The sequence below is a fragment of the Neofelis nebulosa genome, chromosome 4, assembly GCF_028018385.1.
Source record: "Neofelis nebulosa isolate mNeoNeb1 chromosome 4, mNeoNeb1.pri, whole genome shotgun sequence".
Taxonomy (NCBI): Eukaryota; Metazoa; Chordata; class Mammalia; order Carnivora; family Felidae; genus Neofelis; species Neofelis nebulosa.
Window position 1 is genome coordinate 103934515 of NC_080785.1, and position 16997 is coordinate 103951511.

Below are 16997 nucleotides of genomic sequence, written 5' to 3' on the forward strand. Positions count from 1 at the left end.
GATCTGTGGGTTCGAGCCCCACTTCGGGCTCTGTGCTGACAGCTCAGGGCCTGGAGCCTGCTTCTGATTCTGTGTCTCCCTCTTTCTGTTCCCTGCCACCCAAAAGATAAATAAGCATTAAAAAAAAACAAGTCTGTGCCCTTTAGCCTGCCAGCCCCCCCATATACACCCAGCAGGTGGGGCTGCTTTGTGAAAGTTCCTAAGTAGCATTGTGGCTTGCGTTTATTTTCTGTGTAGATCTCTGCCACGGAGCACTGTGTTCCCTGGTCACAGCCTCCGTGGCACGCCATTTATCTCACACGGCCTTTTGGTGGTAACCTGTGAAGGGTTCGAAGAAACCTAAGCCCCTTCTTGGCAGCCGGTGACATACTTCTCACGATGGCAGAGACCCTGTTAGAAAGTGGGGGAGGGGGACAGTAAAGTGACCCCCAAATGGAGAAGGTGCTTTGAGACCGGGAAACAAAGCAGGTGACTCCATACAGCTTACGCAGAGGTTTGTGTTTTGTCTTTAATATTTAACTTTTTAAAAAAAAGTTTATTCATCTCTTTTGAGAGAGAGAGCATGCGTGCACGGGAGGGGCAGAGAGAGGCGGGGGGAGAGAGAGAATCCCAAACAGGTTCTGCACTGTCAGCACAGAGTCCCAGGTGGGGCTCGAACTCACGACCCGTGAGATCATGAGCTGAGCCGAAATCAAGAGTCGGACACTTAACTGACTGAGTCCCCCAGGCCCTCCTCTACAGTTTTATTCAGGGGACCTTCCTGGTGGGAGATCAGGTGGAGGCCAATCCACAGCTGCTGCATAGTTACTCTCTGCAAAATCCAGACCTTATGCCATAGCTTTTGTAGAGTGAGGGACGCACAGAGTAGGGGTGCCATTGTGAGATCAGGGGGCTTGCACGCACCTAATCGGCAGCTACCCTTTAAGGAGACCTTACGGCCCCAGCTGAGCATCAGGAAGGGGAAAGATTGTGGCATCCCTGACGGATTCATGGGGGGCCAAAGCGAGCCTTCCCCTGTCCCAGCCTCCCCTTCCAAGGGCCCTGGAACTGGCTGCGAGAGAGGTCATGTGAGCAGACGTGACCCACCGGAGGGCCGGAGAGGGGGCTCAGTGCGGTCAGAGCTACAGACAGATTCCTCCGGGAGAAATGTACTTCTGGCCTGTGCCTTCCTCTGTTCAGCACCTACAAGCTCGTTCCGATGACAGGTTCCGTTTCAAAGGAGGCTGATTCACACTGCGGTCTGGTCAGGAGTGTTAAACGAGTCTAGCTGGTAAGGGTTCTTAGGGGGTTTCAGAGGTCTGTCGTTTCCTTTGTGATTAAGAAAACAAACCTTTGTGGGGCGCCTGGGTGGCTCAGTCGCTTGAGCGTCCGACTTCGGTTCGGGTCATGATCTCACAGTTTGTGGGTTCGAGCCCTGCGTCGGGCTCTGTGCTGACAGCTCAGGGCCTGGAGCCTGCTTCGGATTCTGTGTCTCCCTCTCTCTGCCCCTCCCCTGCTCGTGCTGTCTATCTCTCTTTCTCTCTCTCAAAACTAAATAAACATCCAAAAGAAAAAAAGAAAAGAAACCTTTGCAGCAGGAATGTGTCAATGGAGTGTCTCCCACCGCAGGGAAAATACGGGCTTTCGACTGAAAGTGAGGGTTTTGCTCACGCCATTCAAGCCCAGCAGTGGATGTGTCCTACAGGCTCGGATGGGCGGTGTGGCACTTGGTTTTCAGGCCGGAGCACTCCTACACTGAGAAGTGACCTTGCACCGATGAGAGTTTCTCTTTGTCCCCTTCCCCGCAGGGCTGCCTGACCACGCCCAACTCCCCGGCGGTGAATCCGCGTTCCATGACGTTGGGTCCATCCCTGTCGCTTGGCAACATCTCAGGGGTGTCTGTGAAGTCGGACATGAAGAAGCGTCGGGCCCCTCCGCCCCCGACGCTGCCCGGCCTGGGGCCACCAGTGCAGGACAAGGCCTCGGAAAAGGTAGGTGGAGGGCGGCTCCGGGGAGTAGTGGATCCGCTAAAAGGACCAGCGACTTCTCTGGAAGCTCCCTCTGTGCCCTACCTTCTGCAAATTTGTGGCTTTAGCGGGGAGAGTGTTTTGGTCGAATCTTTAAGCTTTATTTAGAAGTAAAAGTGAGGGGCGCCTGGGTGACTCAGTTGGTTGGGTGTCTGATTCTTGATTTCGGCTCAGGTCATGATCTCACAGTGTGTGAGATCGAGCCCCACGCCGGGCTCTGAGCTGAGTGGGGAACCTGCTTGAGAGTCTCTCTCTCCCTCTCTCTCTGTCCCTCCCCTGCTCATGCTTACTCTCTCTCCCTCTCTCAAATAAACATTTAAAAAAAGTAGAAGTAAAGATGAGATGCCATGCTCCTTCACGTGTGGAAGGTAGGACACCTCCTGTGCTCTCAGACGTTCAAGGCCTGTGCTTGTTATTAGCATTTATTGTGTCTGCAGCATTAAAAGTTTGGGCGTCGTCACGATCGCTAAATGAGAAAATAGCGTGGTTCGGAGCACTGAAAGAAATCTGGAGTTTGTATGGGACAGGGATGATAGGTCGTAAAATATAGATGCCCCAAATAATTCAGATGCACAGGAAAGGAGGGAGGGCCTTTCACACTAAGTCAGTTTCCAAGTGATGGGACGTTTGCGGAGACCGCATATGTAGGAAGCCACGGGTGCTAAGTTTATCATCAGAGCAACGTCACGCCTTCGCAAGGGGTTGTCACTATGTGTGGACCAGAAAGAGTCTTTGTCCTCAGCAGCTGGGGTCTGCACTGGCCTTCTGTCCTCCCGCGAGTCTGCTGCGGCGTGAAGCGCGATTGGAAATCCCAGGCCTTCCGTTCTCAGGGGCTGGGACGACCCTTGACCAAGCAGCTCCTATTCTCGAGGCTTGGGATGATGCACGGTGAAACTGATGTACAGGTTTCATCTTCTAAATGCATCCGTCCTCATTCAGCTGGGGGGAAGCAGGGACAGCACACGGTGTGGCCGGGATGGGACCAGACTTTGGAATCTTCTAGAAGCTGTGTTCTCCAAGGCTGACCGGCCGCGCCCACAGCTGGGCCTGCTCCACATGTATTCCAAGATGCCGGGCCACAGTAAGGATGCATTAGTGCTCACCAAACGGGGAAGGTTCCCAGTGGCTGTCACCCCAGCTCCCTGGGGGACGGGGACACCACGCTGCAAACAGGAACTTTATAGAACACACGTTAATTCTCTCACAGGGGCTTCATTTCCTGACTCTTTCTTTCTGCCTTAGCGTCCCCGGCCTGTCCGTGCTTCGTGGAGGCAGAAAACTTCACACTGCTGCTACTCTGGGTTTGAACCCCTTTTTTTTTTTTTTTTTGCGTATTCATAAGATGGCTTTTCCTTAAAATAAACTAGAAACTAAGTCTGTACCTCCCAGATGGGAGGCTCGGCCTGGGGTCATGGTTAGAAGTTGTCTAAGTGGCTCTCTGGAGCAGTAGTCTTCTCAGACTCCTTCTTGCCTCGTTGTCTGTCCATCAGTCTTCATAAATCTTAATAAATCGTCCTCCATCCTCACAGGTGTGAACTTTACCCCCAGGTCTCAGAGACCACCCCGCTTCCATCAACAGACCTTTCCATCCGTGCCTTATCAATCTGTTGGAAAACCCTGACACAACACGTTTTAGAAGAAAATATTTTGTTTTTTGTGTTTCTTAAGCATTTTCTTTTTTTCTTTTTAATGTTTATTTTGAGAGAGCAAGAGAGACAGAGAGTGAGCGGGTGAGGAGCAGAGAGGGAGGGAGACACAGGATCCGAAGCAGGCTCCAGGCTCCGAGCTGTCAGCACAGAGACCGACGCGGGGCTTGAACCCACGAACCACGAGATCGTGACCTGAGCCGAGGTCGGACACTTAACTGACGGAGTCATCCAGGCGCCCCTAGCATTTTCTAATGCTCCTAAGTTCTTCTGAGTTCTCTGGGATGTTTTAGCTATCTTTTGTTACCAAGAGCGTTAGGTACAAATGCACCCCATTTGGTCGTACACTTGCGGGACTAAATGTGCAAATTGAACCCAAAGTTTCTTCCTGTGCTTGTGTAGTGAAATGTAAACCTTTTCTGGGGTTTAGGATCTGAACTTTTTCATAACCCACAGACCATACTTCTAGCATTTAGTACTTTTCAGCCCCCTCCCTCTGGGGACATCAGTTTGCTTCTGATTGGGAGGGATGTTAGCACCAAAAACCACAAGTTCCAGCATCATTATTACTTGAGGGCTGTTTGCAATGAGAATTGTGTTTCCTGGTGTTCTCGAAGGTTGATGCTGAACCCGATCAGCATCTTAAAAGTTCCTTCCGTCCGGAGAAGAGGTGTTCTCAGATTTTAACATGCTTCTCCAGAGTGGATAAAGTCTGCCCGAGTGGAAAAATGTATCGTAAATAGAGAATCGGGAATTCTGAGTGAAAAATAAATAGTTCTCTATACCCTGAAAAATGAACAGAGTTCCCTCTGAGGCAGTAAAAGCTTCTTACTAAAATCTGTTTCATTTGGCACAGAATGAGCACAGAAATTGGCTCACAGAAATGCTCTCGTTTTTTAAGCATATGAGTGGCATATGGATTAGATTTAAGTATTTGCTGGGACCATATTTTTCCTTTTTAAATGAAAGGTATTTTGTTATTTACTAATTTCTGGGAAAGGAACCCAAAAGTGTATTGTCATCGTTGTCGAGTAAGAACGTCAGTTCCTTTTTCACCAACTTCCTTCCAGATAAAGATAAGATGTTTGTTTGGAAAACCTTAGTTGTGTGCAGCTGTTCCTAACACCGATGTCCTGAATGGAAAGGAAAGGCTTATTTTCAAGGACATGACTAGTTTGGGGAAAGGAGAATGCCTACATTTTCTTATTTTAGAAGAAAATATTTTATCTTTTTCTCTTATCATCTGGTCCGAAAAATTCAGGGTTCCCTTATTCAGGTCGTAGAAGGGGAATCATGTCAGACAAGTGTCGGTTCAGGGGACGCATTTTCCCCCAAATGCTGTCTTTGTATCAGCGTTTGTTACCTGTTTTTAGACTCACGACGCGATCGCCAGTATTTGTTATTTCTAAAATACTTTCCGGAGAGACCTTCCCGGAGTGGGTAGGTAGAGCCAGTGAAAGAAATTAATGGTGTCCTTGAGCAAGCCTGTTAGCAGAGAAATTGGCAAGACGGGTCGAGAGACGTGTTATCTTTCCAGAGGAGACCGAATCTCTGTGCCAGACTTTCATCCCTCTTCCCGGTACCTCGAATGTAGTTCTAATTAAGTGGAACATTCAGACAGGAATGATATATATGTGAGGGCACCATACGCTGAGTCAGTAGTTTTCGAACTTAAGCGAGCATCAGAATCACCCCCAAAGGGCTTGTTAGAACACATTTTGCTTGGCTCCACCCTGAGGGTTTCTGATTCAGTAGGTCTGGGGCAGGGCCTGGGAATTTGTGTCCCAGCAAGTTCCCAGGCAAACCCCACTTTGAGAACCACCGCGCCGCAGAAACTCTGCTGCCCCGATCCGCCCGCTCGGTGTAAATATCTTGAACGGGTCTGGAGAGTTCTTCCCGCAGAAGAGTTTCCCTGGAGATGAATGGATCTGTGCTCTGCAATAACGTCTGGGCACAGTTTGCCATAGTGTTAGCTGAGGCCTAACGTTGGATGTTAAATAAATAGTTCTTGCTTCTTCTTGCCGGGACCCAGGGTGTGTTTGTGTGAGGGACAGAGGGATTGCCTGTCCCAGGTGGGATTTTTCTTCCCGTTTTACCTTTGAGATTCCCCAGGGTCATCACTCCACTCTGCTGTGTGCTGAGACGACCTCACGCCTTGTCCTTGGCCCCGATCAAGGGCAGAGTTCTTGCTTGCTGCGCCTACCTGGGGGTCAGAGCCCCCTTTGTATGCCAGGTCTTAGTATCTATCCCCAAGGAGGGTGGTCTCTTGTCTCTTGCACACATGTGCCCCCCTCTGGGCTGTGGATCAGCACAGATCTCAGATGACGCGTGGGGCCGCGGACACAAGTGCCTGCGTGGGCACCCCCTCCACTCACTCTCTGGTCCTCAGTTTCCTCCTCTGCAAAATGGGAACAGCCAAGGCAGCCTTCCCGGGTACATGATGTACAGGCCAGACCACGGGCCGTGCAGCTGCCTCCTGGGGTTAACATCCCAGCTCTGTCCGCCCTGGTCCTGTGGCCTTGGTGAGTCCCGCAGCAACTACCTCACCATCCCCCTAGGTGTGCAGACAGCACAAGAGCCCTTGTGAGAGCCAGGCATCGGGAATGGAAGAGCCGGAGGCAGGGAGGACCGGCCAGTGGGAACAGTGGCTCTGTGCCCTGGCCAGGCTCCTGCGTTAACCAAGTGACAGATTAAACTTAAAACTCAAACTCGTGGGGGCAGGGGCAGGGGGGGGCACCTGGGTGGTTCAGTTGGTTAAGTGTCCGACTCCTGGTTTGGGCTCAGGTCATGATCTCACGGGTTTGTGGGTTCGAGCCCCACATCGGGGTCCGTGCTGACAGTGTGGAGCCTGCTCGGGGTTCTCATTCTCTCTCTCCCTCTGTCTGTCTGTCTCTCTGCCCCTCCCCTGCTCGTGCTCTGTCTCTCTCAAAATAAATAAATCAACTTAAAAAAAAATCAAACTCGGTGTTGCCGTAAACACCAAAGGCGACGTAAAACAAGACCACACCCTCGTGCTGGCTTTGCCCCCACGTCAGGCACAAACTGTGAATACACCTCGTTCACAGGTCCACATTTTCAGAGTTTACTGGGGGGCCGTTGATCATCCTTTTAAGTCTTTGGAGCCCCTCTTTGAGAGGAACAAGAATAGAATACTGTCCCGTGATCTGTGTTTACGTGACTCAGTTTACCCATTCAAGATGGAAAGAATCCCGTAAATCACGCCTGCCGGTATCTGCCTCTTAGAACGCTCTGCAGGTCACGGACAGGCGTATTTCGCTTTTGTCTGTCAGCTGATTAAAAACAACTTGTGGGAGTTTTCTAGAAAATGCTGTGTGGTCTCATTTGAGTTCTCCTTTTCCACAAATGCAGAAGAAACGGCTCTTCCCTAATTTTTTCGGTCGGCACATGGTTCTTCTATGCCCGCTTTTATGCCGAAGACAACTCTGAATCCTTTTTTATCGTAAGGACAAGGAATTCAAAAAGTATTTTAGTTATCCGGGCTCTCTTTTGTCCTGTAGCACTTGAATCATGGCATTCATCGTGGAAAGCGTTCAACACCAGACAATTCCAGTATGACAGCCACACGTCTACACCATCTCAAGTTTGTTGCATTGGGACTAAAACCACTGGTGGGGACGGCCGTTAAAATGAGAGATCGGGAGGGGCGCCTGGGTGGCTCAGTCGGCTGAGCGGCTGACCTCGGCTCAGGTCACGATCTCGCAGTTCATGAGTTCGGGCCCCGCGTCGGGCTCTGTGCTGACAGCTCAGAGCCTGGAGCCTGCTTCAGATTCTGTGTTTCCCTCTCATTTAAAAAAAAAAAAAAAAAAAAAAAAAAAAAATTTAATGAGAAATGAGGAGGCTGGTGTTACAATCAGTTATTAGTATAACCCAAAAAAGATTTTTCCATGAAAAATGGCTTACGAGTTCAATAAATACGTCCACACCCTGCACTTAAGAGTATGAATTGACCCTCATTCCTTGGATATCTCAGTGCAGCGTTTTGTACTGTGTGAATAATTCGGGCAATCTGCACACGTTAGAAATCAGGGGAAAGTGTTACTACTTGAGATTCCGTATGAGAATCAGGTACCTAGAATATTACAGGACGTTGTAACCCTTTGCTGACCGCACCCCCAACGACATACTTTATCCAGAACTGAAGTGTGCATCTGACCATCGCCAAACTCACAGTCCGTTTCTGTGGTGGTGCGTTGGATCATTCCGGAATGTTCCTGACCTCACTCTGCTTCCCGGTCCGTAGCAGAGAGAAGGCCCCAGCGATGTGGCCTCAGGAACCCTTGTTGGGGAGGGCATCCCTGCCGAGCAGGGTCACGGACCAGGGTGGGCTCCAAGCGTATTTTCCTCTCTGCTGTTAGGACTGACGGCTGCTGCTTATTAAATTGAACGTCCGCAAGGGTGTTGAGGTAAATGGAAACCCTGTTCCCGCAGGGCCATTTCCACTGTCCCCCTGGAGTGGGGACTCCTCCGAGTTCCCTGTCACCTGCCTCTTGCTGGTTGTTAACTTGTTTCTGGCAAAGGGGATGATGCCTGGAGACTTTTAAAAAATTATTCTTCGTGGGGCACCTGGGTGGCTCAGTCGGTTGAGTGTTGGACTCTTGATCTCAGCTCCTGTCTTGATGTTACAGTTCGTGAGATCAAGCCCCATGTTGGGCTCTGTCCTGACAGCGTGGAGACTGCTTAGGATTCTCTCCCTCCCTCTCTCTCTGCCCCTTCCCTGCACATACACCTGTGTGCCCATGGTCTCTCTCTCTCTCTCTCTCAAACTAGATATACATTTTAAAAAATTATTCTTCATACTAATCAAAGACCTTTGATGACCTCCAGCACGTGGGTGGTGCTCACATGAGCGATGGCTCAGCCTTGGCCTCCTGGAGCGCTGTGCTGGCCAGAAAGGATTCAGAGCAGAGAAGAGTGGTCCCTTCGATACGCCCTGTGTGCCAGGGACCCAGGAGGGGAGGGGCCCCCCTGGACTGATCCCCCGTATAAGATGAGGGGGAAGGTCTATAGACCCACGTCTGTCCCTCACGTGCCACACCCCCTGTCCAAGAGCCGTGATCCCGAAGGCAGCCACCTCTCCCATACCCATCTTAGCACCCTGGTCCAGGGGCTCCCACCCACCTGGGACAACCCACATTGCAGTAGTGGCCTCTTCTTGGGTCCCTGCGTCCACTCCTGCCCTCCTGCCCCTCTACACCACTGCTAGAGTAACACTGGTCCAAACACAAGTGGGGGCCCGTCTCCCCTTTGCATCATCACCCTGGGGCATGACCCGAGTTCTTACCTCCGCCCGCAGCCTCCAGCTCTGGGCTCAGCGCCTCCCCTGTGCCCTCACCGCCCCTCCCAGAGGAGTCCACGACTTGTCCTCGCCGCGGGGCCCCGTCACATTCTCCCCCCACCCGTACCCTGCTTGGAGGCCGCTTCGCCGGCCAGGCCTCCCTCACCCCTCCTCCCGCCGGTCATAGTCTGCCCCGTTTCCCATTCTCATCTGTGTTTCTTCCAGCGTCTAACCCGTAAGCCCCGAGGCAGGGGACTTAGTGTCTCTGCTCTCTGCCGTGTCTCCAGCGTCTGATGCCGTGCCGCTGTATCAGCAAGCGTTTATGTTCATTCACTTTGTATTTCCGTGATTCACTTACCAGGCGTGGAAAGATGGGTCCCCTCGAAGTGAAAGACACTGGTTGCAATATGTATGCGAAGAACTAACGAATGCCCTGCTCGCAGAGCCTGCTTTTGAAAGGGTGACAACTTGGCCATAAGCCTGCAGAGTTTGCTCGTCACTATGGGAAAAGACGGTTGGTGAGCCCCCCACCAGGGCAGCCTTCTGCCGGATCCCAGAGCTAGGAGTGACCGTACGGTGGGGGTGCAGGAACCGTGTGCGGAGACAGTCACGCCGCCACATAAATTGTGGGCTCACCCCTCACGGCCATCCTGGCCAGCTTGCTCGTCACGATGGCCCTTCGTCAGTTGAGTTGAGGAAACCGAGCCGGTCCAGGCCTCGCTGCAGGTCAGAGACCGCGTAGGCAAGGGCTCTCACCGGCCGCACGTCCTGCACCGTGTGTGGCCCTTCTTGGGAAGACCGGGCCCCGTCCCCCCACCTGCAGAGGCAGGGCGGATGAGATGAACGCACTTTGAGGGGGCCACGTTCCCTCTGTGACTTGGTAAGAGGCAAACAGACCTTGGAGAGGAAGGCGTGTGCACATTGAGCTGGGGAGTCCTGTGGCCTGGGGACCCGTCCCAGGGTTTGGATATACGTCCCGTTACAAACCGCGAGTAGCTACCAGGCTTTCTCTCTGGTGTGGCTGGAGGCTTTCCACCTCCCACTGTTGACTGCCCTCCACACTGGAATGTTCTAGAATACCACAGGAGGGCCCCACTTCTTTCCCATGCTGCACTGCCTGTCCCTCCTTTGTGTAGGCCTGCAGGCTAGTAACTCAGAGCATCCCCCCTCCCCACCCCACCCCGGGCCATTCAGGGCATCCCCGTGGCCCCTTAGCCCTCCAGGTTACCCTGAAGGAAGCCCCTCCCTCCCTCCCTACCTCCCTCCTCCCACCAGCTGAGCCCTCTCTTTGCGCAGACGGGAAGGGACTTTGCCCTGGAAGGCTCCCCCCATGGCAGGCCTTTCTTTCTGGCTTCTTCGGTGTGTGTGCCCCTGAGCCTGTTTTTTTTTTTTTTTCTTTTTTTTTTTTTAATATTTTTTAAAGATTTTGTAAAATTTATTTGTCTTGAGGGAGGGAGAGAGAGAGCATGAACAGAGGAGGGGCAGAGAGAGAGGGAGAGAGAGACAGAATCCCAAGTAGGCTCTACGCTGTCAGCGCTGAGCCCAACCTGAGGCTTGAACTCACAAACTGTGAGATCATGACCTGAGGGTGAAACCCAGACCACACCCAGACGCCCCTGTCTCTGAGCCTGTTGTGAACGTTTCTTTATGAAATTCAGGCGCCTTACTACTCAAACCAGAGACGCACCAAGCACCCCTCCCCCACAAAATGCCCCCCAACCCTCTCCCCCCCACACCCCGTACCAAAGCAGGTGTAACAGGTGACTTCCTGTGGAAAGAAGAAGCACTTTCCCAACCACATCATCTTCTCCCCCCTAGAGGGCAAAATTTCCGTGATTTATTCCCTGCTGTTACAGTTTCTTTGGGGATAAAAACGGAGCCGTTCTCTGAGGCACATCATCCTGTGCATTTGGGTTCTGGACAACAGTCTGACTGGCTTGGGGGTTGGGCATTCGCCTCTCCGTGGGCATGATGAGCCATGCCCCGGCATCGTGACTTGGAGTGCATTTTACGGCATTCGTGATTTTAAAGTCCACCCGCATTGTAGGGACCGCTCGGCCTTAGCTCTCCTCAGGGAGCCCCTTAGCAGAGGTCAGTAACTGCCACTACATGGGAGACTGCTGGTGACAAGTTCAGGATCCACCCCCCCATCCCCACGGCCTTGAGGACCCAGCGTATACTTGGCCATCCATTTGGCTGAATCCCCGCGGGGAATGGTGTCTCGATCTCCGGTGCGTCCCAGCCCCACGCACAAGGCCTGGCACCTAGTGGCCCGTGAGTGAGCATTTTATAAACAAAAGAGCGAGGGCTCAGTGGGAGAAGAGCCAAGGAGAGCATGGCCTCATCTTCGGTGGTGATAAATGAGTCGTTGTCTCTCTGGGAGGTCTCTGGGGACACACACACGGGGAGATGGACCTGTGTGTTGACTTACACGGTACGCCGTCCAGCTGGAGGCTTGGGTGCACGGGGCAGCTAGACAGGAGGCCTTCCGGGATCTGCAGTGATCTTCAGTGAGATGACATTCAGGGGTAGAAGGGTTTCGGCATCTCCAATGGCCCCTAGATCCATCACTCCTGTGCTCCCTGCGCTGTTGACCCTGGACACGTGTAACCCCAGACCCGGGTCCCATTGAGTCCCCTCGGTGGGCCCCAATCCAAGGCTGACCCTGGGGCCCCTAGATTTCTGGGGCAAGAATGGAGGTGGAGGTGGGGACCTCGCTAAATGGTTGCACCCGAGGAAAAGGCACAGCTATTTTGGAGGTGCTGGCAGAGTTTACGGCAGCCTTAGCCTAAATTCACAGAAGTGTGATGAGGGGGCAAGGTAGCAATGGCCCCATACTGCTCAACTGGAGTGACTATGTCTCAACATCATATTTTAAGAGAAAAAAAATCTTTTTCTAAACGCCAAAAGAACATTGTAGAAACTGAAGAGTCTGGGGCTTACTGGCCCTTATTAACACAATAGCAGAAATTGGAATATTTAAGCAAAGAAACGTAAAGCCTCACGGGATGTGACAAGTCCCTGTCCTGGGCTGGGGCTATGTCCGCAGGACAGGACGGGGGACCAGCACGTGGGAATTCCAGAATCGTTCGTGTTCGTGGAACGCGGGAAAGAACCTTCTGTCTGGCAGAGTTGGGGTGCCCAAGTGATAATTATGGGGAAACCCCACGTGGCAGTTAGATGCCATGTCGGCTTACGCTGGCCTGTAGCAAGTCAGGACTCCATCTGGTCCCGCTCTTGTGGGGACTCCTGTCTCCTTTCCATAGATGACGAGCACGTGGAGAGTGAGTCACGGCAGTGAGGAAAACCAAAAGCTAGAACGCTTTCTGAGGGAAAGCCTTTGTAGAATCCATAGTAGTTCGAACTTTCCAGGCACAGTGCCCGCCTACCAGCTAAGTCAAAGGGTAACCAGTTGGCCAGGCTGCCTTGATGAAATACCACAGACTCGAAGGGCTTGAACAACAGAAATTGATTTCTTACAGTTCCAAGGCTGTTAGTCCAAGGTCAAGGTTCTGCTGAGGCCTGTCTCGGCTTATAGACAGACGGCCGTCTCCGGGCCACTTCCTCACTCTATGCATGTCCTTGCTGCCTCTTCCTCTTCTGGAAGGAATGTGGGAATCGCCTTAATGGCCTCATCTTAACATAATCACCTCTTTAAGAACCTTCTCTTCATATACAGTCCTGTATAGTCTAAGGTACTGGGGTTAGGGTTTCAGTATACGTATTTGTGGTTGGTGGCGGGGAGGGAACCAAACTTAGCCCATAACAAAGGGAAGCTGAGTTTCTGTTTATGTGCCCTCAGTTTTCTTGGCCATAAGGAATTCAAGGGCAGGTAAGATTCGGTGCTTTAAAATTTTTTTTTAACGTTTTAGTTATTTTTGAGACAGGGAGAGACAGAGCATGAACAGGGGAGGGTCAGAGAGAGAGGGAGACACAGAATCTGAAACAGGCTCCAGGCTTTGAGCTGTCAGCACAGAGCCCGACGCGGGGCTCAAACTCACGGACCGTGAGATCATGACCTGAGCCGAAGTTGGTCACTTAACCGACTGAGCCACCCAGGCGCCCCGGATTTGGTGCTTTAAAGACTCTCAGTATTTCATTGGAGCAGACATCTTATGTCCCCAGATACCAGAGAACAGCCCTTGTCTGGGTAGATGATGGCACGTGGGTCCAATCCGTGGGAAATACCCACTTGCAACGCTGCTTTTTTAAAATTGTTTATTTTTGAGAGAGAGAGACACAGAGTGTGAACAGGGGAGGAGCAGAGGGAGACGGACAAAGAATCTGAAGCAGGCTCCGAGCTGACAGCACAGAGCCCGACGCGGGGCTCGAACTCACAAACCGCGAGATCGTGACCTGAGCAGAAGTCAGCCACTTGACCGACAGAGCCACCCAGGCACCCCCGCACCCCTGCTTTTCATGATTCCCCCCCTAATTCCCATGCCGGGGACCGGAGACTAGACAGGGTGAAGACATCACTTCCAGACTCTTTCCCAGCAGGTGACATGCAGATCAGGGATGAAGCCCTACCCAAGAAAGACTATCCACCCTGGCTGGTAGTGTTTCTACTATTAAAGCAGCTGGGGATGGGGGCCATTGCGCCTGGCCCATCGTGTGCACCAGTATTCTCACCAGCAAAAGGATTTCCAGGACAGCTGGGCAGAGAAGGCACATCGTCCGTCCTCAGCCACCTGGTCCCAAGGTCAGCATTAAGACAGTTATAATGACCCAGCAATGGCCCAGTTCTTGCTGTGTTTCAGCTACGGTGCTAAGACCTCAGGTGCGTCATCTTCTTTCACTTAATCTTCGCGATATCGTCATGAAGTAGGGACTCTTGTGATGTTCACTGTACCAGTGAGGACGCCAAGGTTTACCAAGGTGATGTGAGATCACAGGGACGCACCGGAGGCAGAAACATCTCTCCGGCAGGAGGTTCTCCTGCGTGGGCGCTGAACGGGATCAGAGGGAAACTTGGCGGCCATCAGGTGGCTTGAGCGCGAGACGTGCTGGCTTGGCCCTGAGCCCTCTGCGGGAGATGCAGTGGGTCAGGTCTCAGCAGGTGCTGGTGTATCATGCCACTGCTGCCACCGTCATCTCTTGTGACATGGAGATTCTCAAACAGATAGAACGTTTGAAACGAAAAATCACGCTCATTTACTCACTCACCATTGACAGAGAAGTCATGTGTTTGCTAGCGGAGAATGAAAACTCCAACATTAAACACAACTCTAGGGGCGCCTGGGTGGCTCAGTCTGTTGGGTGTCTGACTCTTGATCCAGGCTCAGGTCACGATCTTGCAGTTTGTGAGTTCGAGCCCTGCGTCGGAGGCTGCTTGGGACTGTCTCTGCCCCTCCCCTTCTTGTACTCTTCTCTCGCTCGCTTGCTCAAAACAAATAAATACACCTGAAAAAAAAAAAAAAAAAACAGTGCTAAAGATCTCCTTGGAGGACATACTCATGCTCCATCGTGCACAGCCAATCCCCAGATTTTTCAAACAGAGCGAATTCAGGATTCCGAGCCATGGAGCTCTTTCTGCTTCTCATGGGGGTGATCCTACAGTGAGAACATCTGGCAGAACCGGGACGGAATCAGTTCCCCTCCACCTGTGCCCTTTATCAAGGAAATTAAGCAAAAGTGGCAGATGATTCATGAGGAATGCTAACCTGTCGTTCTCCAGGGGGAATGACCAAACCAGGGGTTTCCCAGTGCCGAACATACATAAGCTTGACTAGTCCGAAACCCATTTCAACCCACACTGGGGGCGCCTGGGTGGCTCAGTCGGTTGAGCGTCCAACTTCAGCTCAGGTCATGTTCTTGCAGTTCGGGGGTTCGAGCCCCACGTCGGGCTCTGTGCTGACAGCTCGGAGCCGGGAGCCTGCTTCGGATTCCGGGTCTCCCTCCCTCTCTCTCTGCCCCCCTCCCACACTCTGTCTTCCTCTCTCTCAAAAATAAATAAAAATTTTTAAACTCATATCAAAAGAAACGTATTCCTGTGCATCTCCTGCAGGCAGGTGCCGAGGCTTGAACCTGTTATCCTACCAGAGCAGCCCGATGGTGGATAATCTGCTCACTTTTTGAGACACCACCTCTAATGTTTGGCTCGACCCAGTTTGCAAAGATCTGTTTCTCTGCTCATACCGTGTGTTATGGGGCTTCAAAAGCCTTGACAGGAATGAAGGATAAAAGAAGCAGGACCGTGTAAGGTTCTTTCAGACCCAGTCCAACTTGATCTGTTTTCGAGTCAATGCTTGAAACAATAACTGCGCATTTACCCTTCAAACGTTCCAGAGACAGAGCATACCTGCCCGTTAGTAAATTGACGAAACTGGCCCAGAACGAAATAGTGGATTTGTACGAATCCCCTTTGACCCACACAGCCACCTAGAGGTTTTGTTCAGATCCTAAAATACGGAGAAGCAAATAACAAAAGGTATGATGGTGCAGCACAGTTTTTTGTTGTTGTTTAAACGTTGGGGGACGTGTGAATGCGAGGGGGCTGCCTCTGGTGTTTGGGATGTTTCCTTCTCCCCTGAGGAGGCAGAGGTGAGGCTCTGTATTGTGCTCAGAGGAAGTATCATTCCTTCGTCAAAACAAACACCCGTGTGAACCTGTCGCGCCCCATCCCCGTCACAGAGCCTGCGAAAACAGAGCCGCACAGGAACTTCCTTGGGTGGAGAGGGCAGGGCCGTGGATCAGGAGAGTTTGCAGAGAAAGGAAATGGGAGCTATTTTAGTTGGTTCACATCTCCCCTTGGTTACGGGTCCTTTCCCGCCCCTGACACTTGCAGCCACAGAGGCGAGCTTATTCGAAGAAGATTGAAGTCTTCTGTATTTTTAGCCGTCATTCAGGCGTGACATTTATGGAGGCCTCAGCGACAGAATCAAAATGAAAAGGGAGCTTGGCTGCTTTCCTACCCGTTGACGTTTTGGTGACACAAAGGAAATTAAAAGCTGGGCTTTATATTATAGAGTCACACAGTTTAAATAGCCGCTGTTTAAGGATGTTGTTCTTAGCCTCCAGCATCGTCATTTTGGCCACTTGGGTTCCTCCTGTCGACCACGTTAACAAGTCTGCGTGTTCCCTGCGACGACACGTAGAATCTGGTCAAATCATGATTTCATTGTTTTCCTTACTGTTGCATTTTGCTTCTTTGTATCAGAATACTTTTAGGGCTCTTTCTGATCACCTTGGTAACCAAAAGTCAGAAACAGTGGGTTTTAGAATTCTAATCCATATTTTATTTCTTTGTTTTACTATTTATTTGTTTGAGAGGGTGTGGGGGGCAGAGAGAAAGGAGATGGAGAGTTTACCATATTTCCTCTTTACTTCCTCCCATATGCTAAGCTCCCCAAAACAGGACTCCAGCAACAAATCTGAAAGCACGTGGCCTATCTTTGCTGAGGGAATAAGCAACGAGGCAGATATCTCGTATTTCAGCGAGATATAGTCCTCAGGAGGCTGTAAGGTCTTTCTTTTTTATTACTTTATTTTGTTTTTAAAATTTTTTAGGCTTATTTATTTATTTTGAGAGACAGCAAGCGTGAAGGGGGGGTGGGGGTGCAAAGAGAGAGCGAGAAAGAGAATCCCAAGCAGTCTCCACGTTGTCAGCAAAGAGCCCAAGGCAGGCTCGAACTCATGAACCGTAAGATCGTGGCCTGAGCTGAAACCAAGAGTCGGACACTTAACCAACTGATCCACCCAGGTGCCCCTGTAATGTTTTTCTCATCCATTTGCTGTCTCTACAACCTTGGACGACTCACTCAAAAGGACTTGCCGTTCAACTCTCCGGGGTTCTGTTTCCTCGCAAGTAAAATAAGAATAATACCCAGGGCGCCTGGGTGGCTCAGTCAGTTAAGCATCCAACTTCGGCTCAGGTCGTGATCTTGAAGTTCATGGGTTCGAGCCCCGCATCAGGCTCTGTGCTGACAGCTCAGAGCCTGGAGCCTGCTTCGGATTCTGTGTCTCCCTCTGTCTCTGCTCCTCCCCCACTCATGCTCTATCTCTGTCTCTCAAAAATAAATAAACGTTAAAAAATGTTTATTTAAATAA

General features: G+C 51.4%; 1 protein-coding gene across 6 annotated transcripts in view; it reads left to right on the forward strand.

Moving 5' to 3' along the window:
• The window catches only part of COBL (cordon-bleu WH2 repeat protein), a 278030-nt gene that overhangs the window by 163477 nt on the left and 97556 nt on the right, over positions 1-16997 (forward strand). For all 6 annotated transcript variants that reach the window (XM_058725524.1, XM_058725523.1, XM_058725526.1 and 3 more), the window contains one exon: positions 1788-1970. In XM_058725524.1, coding sequence (XP_058581507.1) covers positions 1788-1970 — 183 coding nt within the window. The remainder of the gene's footprint in view (positions 1-1787; positions 1971-16997) is intronic.